The sequence below is a fragment of the Cibotium barometz genome, chromosome 41 (assembly GCF_041138505.1).
Source record: "Cibotium barometz isolate CiBa-2024 chromosome 41, ASM4113850v1, whole genome shotgun sequence".
In the NCBI taxonomy this organism is placed as follows: domain Eukaryota; kingdom Viridiplantae; phylum Streptophyta; class Polypodiopsida; order Cyatheales; family Cibotiaceae; genus Cibotium; species Cibotium barometz.
In genome coordinates, this window is record NC_141086.1 from 33,076,342 (window position 1) to 33,084,939 (window position 8,598).

General features: G+C 41.7%; 1 protein-coding gene across 1 annotated transcript; it reads right to left on the reverse strand.

Annotated features, from left to right (window-relative positions):
* Window positions 1-399: 399 nt before the first annotated feature.
* Window positions 400-2,954, reverse strand: LOC147614886 (large ribosomal subunit protein uL16-like). Its single transcript, XM_086780219.1, has 5 exons — window positions 2,818-2,954; window positions 1,787-2,105; window positions 977-1,159; window positions 783-864; window positions 400-661 (listed from the first exon to the last, which is right to left on the reverse strand). Exons 1-5 carry the CDS (start codon window positions 2,825-2,827, stop codon window positions 587-589), a joined length of 669 nt encoding a protein of 222 aa, XP_086636345.1. The 5' UTR covers window positions 2,828-2,954; the 3' UTR covers window positions 400-586.
* Between the last annotated feature and the right edge of the window lie 5,644 nt (window positions 2,955-8,598).

Sequence of the window (8,598 nt, forward strand, 5' to 3'; positions counted from 1 at the left end):
TAGTCCTTTATGCTGATGATTATTGATCAAAGCTAAATTCCAATCCCCACATCATGCATTGAGGCAGAACATGTTGTGACTAGCGAGGAGGTGTTTACTTTGTAGATGTCATTGTCTATTGAGTGGACACCTAAAAACACATTTATAGACAGAGTTTCAAAAATTTGCAAGTCATTTTCTATGTCTGGACACCTAAGAACACATATAGAGGCCAACTTTCAAAAATTTGCATGATAGTTCTCTCTCTCACACACGCACACGCACACACACTGATTGAATGGCATCCCTACAATTCTTCAAACCCAAGCATAGCCACAAGAAGGCCGAATCCCAGACCAAGCTTAAGTTAGGTCATATGCCAGATCCAACCAACTTGAAACCTCATATGAATTCCAGATCTAACCAACTTGAAACCTTACTTAAAGCTCATTCATTACACATCTGACTCCGAAAATTAGTACAGCAGAATTTTAAAAAGGAAAACTGTCCAGATATCAACGTGAAAATCAAGCTTTCACTTCAGAGTTGCAGCAAATACAAATATATTTTATATCCAAATACGCTCTTCACTATAGGGCCAGTCTCATCAGGCTGAGATGGCTGCCGACAGAAAAGCTCTTCCTGGCTTCCTTTTTGAAAGAAGCCCATGGCAGCCAAGTAGCTGTGCAGGAAAGACAAATATGTCACTAGAGAGAGGTCGCATCCACCCTACAATTGAAATCTCCAGAAGACTTGGTGCAAGAACAAGAGAATACAAGCTTCCTTAAGACAATAAGAATTACCTTAGCGTTCACACCATCATTGGCAATTCTGTTCTCTTCCTTCCACTTAATGTAGTCTGTGCGGGCAAATTTGGTGAATCCCCTGCAAGCCAGTGATGATCACACAGTTAAGATGGTTCTACAAGAGACTTAACTTAAATCAGTCAATAACAAGAAGACACTCTAAACAACAGCCAGAAGACATGCAGCATTACCATTTCCTGCTCACGATAATCTTCTGCCTGCCAGGAAACTTGAACTTGGCTCGGCGAAGAGCCTCTTGGGCATGCACCCCATTGTTGTCTTTGCAGCGTACAGACAACAGAACCTGCCCAATGTCAACTCGGGCACAAGTTCCCTGAGGTTTCCCAAAAGCTCCTCTCATTCCTGTCTGGAGCCTGAACACATTACAGCCAAAACAGCAAATTACCGAATAAAGTTATTAATTGGATGGGGACCAAAATGGCAAACTGTCCATAACACCCCAAGAAGCTCAGCATTGTTAACAGCAACAGATAACGTTGCCATTACTCCATATACCTAGATGAATCCAGGAACATGCCCAAATTCACCTTATAAGAAAGTGCAATTTATAACCTCATGGTAGTCAAAACAGTCAGAGAGCCAGAAGATTCAGCACATGAAACTCTATAGAGTTGATAAGACTTAATGCATACCACAGGAGTGATTCACATGAGTCGTGACAGGATTTGCATATACATACATACTACCTATGACCATAGCATATAACAAAGCCTTATATCACATGATATGCCAGTGTACTTCCACATACATAGATCTACATGTGTGTATGACATTCAACACATTCAGCTTAGCATATAACAAAGCCTTATATATCACATGATATGCCAATGTACTTACACATACATAGATCTACATGCATGTGTGACACTCAACACATTCACAATATATATCAGGGAATTGTGTCGCACATGCAAGCTACAAATGTGCAGAGCTTTCAACAAAGAACGTATAATTATGCAAAGCAGAGTTCGACACCACACCTATCAGCTCCAGCGCAGGAAAGCATCTTATTGATGCGGAGGACATGGAAAGGATGGACACGGACTCTCAGGTGAAAAGCATCCTTCCCTGCAAATTTGGTCATGTACTTGTTGCAGGCAATGCGGGCAGCCTCCAAAGCTTCACTGGAAACATTTTCCTTCTCCCAGCTGACCAGGTGCACGCAGAAAGGGAACTCATCCACCCCCTTCTTCTTCATGCCCACATCGTAGATACGAATCTTGGGATCAGGAACACCCCTGCAATAGCGGGACTTGGGGTATGGCTTGTTCTTGATCTGCCGGTAGCATCTAGCAGGTCCTGTGTAGCAATTGACCACATTAGATTACGCCTTGAAATTTTCTGATTACTCAGAACAAGCTAGACCTGGAGGGAAGAAAAGCCTAGCTCGAAGCAAGAATTAGGCATCCTAGAAAAAAGAAAACGCGAATCACAAGCCAAACCCTAAGAGACAGATGCAGACTAGAATGATGAAATAGAGCAAAGGCCCATAGAAGAAAAATCCGCAAGCAAGGTGGGAAGATAAAAAAAACTCCTCAGAAACTGACCATGGTGTGATGGAGGCCTAGGAAGGCCACACCAGAAACACCAAAAAAATGCACTCTGTTCCCATGGATCGAGACCCCAGGATGGTAGAAAAAGAGAAGAAGTTATCAACACTGGCTCTAGGAACGCATCACGGACGGTCAAAACCATGGAAAGGGCAAACCAATAGACCCATTACAAAGCTACACCCGTCTAATGGTTCCAGCGCAGCACAGAAAGTGACCGAGACAGCAGAAAACAAAACAAAAAAAACCCTAATCAAGACAACAGAAACCCTGGGATTAACAAGCCCTAAAACAACAAACACAAGCCGTAGTCATCACACAGAAACCCTGAGAAGCAAATCGAAAACCTTAAACATTACACAAACCCTCATTTCGGGAGTTGCACAGAACACACGAAGCAACAGAAATTCACAAAGACGGGCAACGATGTAAGCTGAAAGCGTAGAGAGATGAAAGCTTACTTCGGCCCATGGCGATGGAGTGGAGCACGGATGCGGCAGCGACGGCAAGTGCTCAGAGTCGACAAATGTTGAGTAGCCTGCTTTCTAAACCCTAACCCAACGTAAACCTAACCCTTGAGCTCGGTCCACATTATATATGTTCTTTTTGTTATTAAAAATTGGAATACTTTTATAAGGAGGAAAATAAATCGTGCCTATTTTAAACAACAATAAATTTGAGATTTCTTTCTAAAACTTTAAAGAGAGTATACTGATTACAACGCAGCGTCTGAGTGGGTTGTCGGTCGTCAAAAATCATAGGAGTTAGTAGTTAACATCATTATATCATAAGATGGAAATTTTTAAAAAGAGTTGTATAGTTCTCATTTCTCTTCTGAATGCCTTGATTTGTAATTAGAACTTTATAAACTTAGAGTGTATTCAATTGTGATAGATACTCAACAAGATCATCACTTTTCTCCTAGCTTTGACTTATGTGATAAGGTATAGCTTTGCCGGTGTGATAAGGTAATGCTTTCCATTGTATCTTATGGGCCTCTAACTCGAGGACTAGGCAAACTAGGCCGAGTTTGTATAGTCCTCTAGCTCGAGGGTTGATTTCCATTGTATTCAGTTTGGAGCCTACAGTCCTCTAACTCGAGTTTGTATAGTCCTCTAGCTCGAGGGTTGATTTCCATTATATTCAGTTTGGAACCTACAGTCCTCTAACTCGAGTGTTGATTTCCATTATATTCAGTTTGGAGCCTATAGTCCTCTAACTCGAGTGTTGATTTCCATTATATTCAGTTTGTATTCAGTTTGGAGCCTGCAGTCCTCTAACTCGAGTGTTGATTTCCATTATATTCAGTTTGGAGCCTATAGTCCTCCAACTCGAGGGTTAATTTCCATTGTATTATAATTTGGAGCCTATAGTCCTCTAACTCAAGGGTTTATTTCCATTGTATTCAATTTGGAGCCTATAGTCCTCTAACTTGGGGTTGATTTCCATTGTATCTAGTTTGGAGCCTACATCCTACTTATAGTCCTCTAACTCAAGGTTTGATTTCCATTGTTTGGAGCCTATAGAGTCCTCTACTTGAGGGCCACTTTCTGTTGTATTCGATTTGGAGCCTATAGAGTCCTCTACTTGAGGGCCACTTTCCATTGTATTCAATTTGGAGCCTATAGAGTCCTCTACTTGAGGGCCACTTTCCATTGTATTCAATTTGGAGCCTGTAGTCCTCTAACTAAAGGGTTGTTTTCCATTATATTCAGTTTGGAGCCTATAGTCCTCTAACTCAAGGGTTGTTTTCCATTATATTCAGCTTGGAGCCTATAGTCCTCTAACTCGAGGGTTGCTTTCCATTGTATTCAATTTGGAGCCTGTAGTCCTCTAACTCGAGGGTCACTTTCCATTGTATGTTTAGAGTCTATAGTCCTTTAACTCGAGGGTTGCTTTCCATTATATTACGTTTGGAGCCTATAGTCCTCTAACTCGAGTGTCTCTTTCCATTGTATTCAGTTCGAGGGTCACTTTCTAACTCAAGTTTGGAGCCTTGGGTGGTGAACTAGGTTAAGGTTGTATAGTCCTCTAACTTGAGGGTTGATTTCCATTGTATTCAGTTTGGAGCCTATAGTCCACTAACTCGTGGGTTGATTTCCAATGTATTCAAGTAGGAGCCTACAGTCCTCTAACTTGAGGGATGATTTCCATCATATTCAACTTGGAGCGTATATTCCTCTAACTTGAGGGGTTGATTTCCGTTGTATTCAGTTTGGAGCCTACATCCTGCTTATAGTCCTCTAACTTGAGGCTCGATTTGCATTCTATTCAGTTTGGAGCCTATGGTATGGTCCTCTAACTCTCAAGGGTCTCTTTCCATTGTATTTAGTTTGGAGCCTATGGTCCTCTAACTCTCGAGGGTCTCTTTCCATTGTATTTAGTTTGGAGCCTACGGTCCTCTAACTCTCGAGGGTCGCTTTCCATTGTATGCAGTTTGAAGCCTATGGTCCTCTAACTCTCAAGGGTCGCTTTCAATTGTGTTCATTTTGGAGCCTATAGTCCTTTAACTCTCAAGGGTCACTTTCCATTGTATTCAGTTTGGAGCCTATAGTCCTCTAACTTGAGTGGCACTTTCCATTGTATTCACTTTGGAGCTTATAGTCCTCTAACCCAAGGGTCACTTTCCATTGTATTCAGTTTGGAGCTTATAGTCCTCTAACCCAAGGGTCACTTTCCATTGTATTCAGTTTGGAGCTTATAGTCCTCTAAATCAAGGGTCACTTTCCATTGTATTCAGTTTGGAGCTTATAGTCCTCTAACCCAAGGGTCACTTTCCATTGTATTCAGTTTGGAGCCTATAGTCCTCTTAACTTGAGGGTCGCTTTCCACTATATTCTCAGTTTGGATCTTATAGTCCTCTAACCCAAGGGTCGCTTTCCACTATATTCAGTTTGGATCTTATAGTCCTCTAACCCAAGGGTCGCTTTCCACTATATTCAGTTTGGATCCTCTAAGCCAAGGGTCGCATTCCATTGTATTCAGTTTGGAGCCTATAGTCCTCTAACTTGAAGGTCGCTTTCCACTGTATTCAGTTTGGAGCCTATAGTCCTCTAACCCAAGGGTCGCTTTCCACTGTATTCAGTTTGGAGCCTATAGTCCTCTAACCCAAGGGTCGCTTTCCACTGTATTCAGTTTGGAGCCTACAGTCCTCTAACTTGAGGGCATCGAGGGTTACTTTCGCTTTCCATTGTATTCACTTTGGAGCCTACAATCCTCTAACTCGAGGGTATTGAGGGTTGCTTTCCATTATATTCAATTTGGAGCCTACGGTCATCTAACTTGAGGGTATTGAGGGTTGTTTTCGCTTTCCATTGTATTATGTTTGGGCCTATAGTCCTCTAACTCAAGGGTCACTTTCCATTGAATTATGCTTGGAGCCTATATTCCTCTAGCTCAAGGGTCACTTACCATTATATTCAGTTCGAGGCTCACTTTCTAACTTAAGTTTGGAGCTTTGGGTGGTGAACTAGGCTAAGGTTATATAGCCCTCTAACTCAAGGGTCGCTTTCCATCGTATTTAGTTTGGAGCCTATGGTTGGGTGGTAAGTGTTAACTCAAGGGTCACTTTCCATTGTATTTAGTTTGGAGCCTACGGTTGGGTGGTGAGTGCTAACCAAACCCACCTAACTTGAGGGTCGCTTTCTATTGTATTTAGTTTAGAGCCTATGGTACGAGTGCGGGAGAACAGTGTGACAAGCAGCTACGGTGGAGCTCTTGAGCCTAGCTCGAGCTCGGTGGATAGGCAACTTTCCACGACACGTTAGGGTAGGGTTTCCTTAACATCTTTGGCACCGTTTTTGCCAGGGAGCGCCAATCCGCTACTTGTTAAAGCCATCTTTGGTTCGAATCCGACGGAGTCTCCAGAGCCCAGTGCCAGGTAAGCTCTTTGGCATGTGGTTTTTTTATTTTTTAATGTATTTTGATATATTGCATGTTTTTTTGTTGTGACTCATGTATAGCTTTGTGTTTAGAGTAGGACTACTACTTGTTTGAGTGAAAACACTTGAGATTTGGGTGATTAGAGAGCTTAATCAAGAGGGTTTTGCTTAAACCTTGATTATTTTTCTTAAATTTTAGCTTAAATTGGTTTCTTTTACTTAATTCCTTTGCATAGATAGGTTAGCATTGTTAAATAGAACCCTAATCCATCAAAAAACCATAAACTATCTCTTAAGTTTTATTAATTATCACTAATCTATTGGTTAGTATGATTAGTGGACTTAAAGAGCAAAAAACTAAAAAATTAAGCCTAATTACTTATAATTAGACTAATTGGAGTGGAATTAGTGTTCTAAACACTTGCCTTGACCCAAATCCATGTTTAGTCCACTCCCATTAGGCCTTAATTAGCAAGAATTGGCACTAATTAGGCCTTAATTAGCAAGAATTGGCACTAATTAGGTCTCATTTGCCTAATTTTTCCTCTTTTGAGGGGGTTAATTAGAGACCTAATTAGTGAGATTAAGTAGGGATGATCACATCTTTGGATTAGCCTAAACATTGCTAATCCACCTATCAAATCCCCATCCCTAAACTCCTCACCATTTAGGAGTAATTAGAGGGCAAAGAAGAGGATTAAAAGGTGATTAATAATGGGATTAAGAAGATTAATCATTAGTTAAGTTAGAGTGTCTATAAATTAGTCGAAATCCACTAATTTAGAGGTAACCTATAATGTTAGTCTTATCCCACCTACTTTACGTTAATGAGGGGATCTTAGTTGTCTCCCACTCACTTCCCTCAAAATTTGAAATTCAAATTCAAATTTCAAACTTGCCATGGCCATTCACACCTAAAGCCACGAGTGTACACTTCTAAGCATACAGCCATACGAACCCAAAAATAAATAAATAAATAAAAATTTACCACCCACCACGGTCCTACCTTCCTTAGCCACGGCCATACCAACCTTAGCCATGGTCATACCAACCTAAATGTACGGACGTAGCATTTCCAAAAAATTAAAAAATAAAAATTTACCACGACCATACCAACCTTAGCCACTACCGTACTAACCTAAGCGTACGCCCTTACCAACCTAAGTTTACGAGCGTACCATTCCTAAAAATAAAATTTAAAAATTTAACTTTGTAAAAAAAATTCACCACGATCGTACCTTCCTTAGCCACAGTCGTACCAACCTTAGCCACCACGGTTGTACCAACCTAAGTGTACGCCCATACCAGCCTAAGCGTACGGACATACTATTCCTTAAAAAAATAAAAAAATAACCACGACCATACATTCCTTAGCCACAGCCGTACCAACCTTACTCACCACAGCCGTACCCAACCTAAGCGGTACACCCATACCAACCTAAGCGGTACACCCATACCATTCTTGAAAAAAAGTAAAAAATTTTCAAATCTTTAGAGGTGCTTATGGTCTACCACTAGGGTCGTTTTTACACGCATAAAACACCTCAAAAGATCATTTTAACCTTAAGGGTGGTGCATTTAAGCGCGAGGCAAAAGAGAGCCAAAACTCCTATTTTTCAGGAGACCACACGCAAACTATTGACACTTTTCTAAGCTTCCCCACACACCATGGACACCTTTTGGTCATGATTGCATGCCCCCAATGTGTCCATTCCATTCGCAGCACCTCGACCCCAATTACACATTCACATGTGGTCGCCATGCCACACATGTTTGGCCGTGAGGGCGAAATGATTTTTGAAGAGCCCTCATCTACTGTGGGGCCCCTCCATACCTGCACCCCAACGTGGATAGACGCCCCGAGCACACTCATGTACCTTCTTCTCTATCCATGGATCTATTCCCACCCCTCGTCCTTGCGCCACCTCCCCTTATGCCACAACTTGACATTCCGAGCTTAGCACAAGCTCTAGGAAGGGGAGTGTCACACCACTTGCACCCACAAACATCACATACAAAACCTATGTGGGTGAAAATTTTCAAACTTCTGCCAAAATTCCACGGAGTTAGAGACCTCGTATTCCACTTAGAGGTATTTAACCAAATCTATCGGGCATTTGAAATTTTTGACGATGCAACTAAAGTCCATCTCCTTGGACGTAACCTTGAAGGCAAGGCAGTGCAATGGTTCCAATCCTTGGACCCTCAGCACAAAGGCGCTTTCAAAGAAGTGAGAGAGGCCTTCATACTTGGCTTTGCACCCTATGGGCCCAAATGGAGCCCCATCATCCAACTGTTCCAATTGGAACAAAAACCTGAGGAAACATTACATGACTACATCGCACACATTAAGTACCTTGA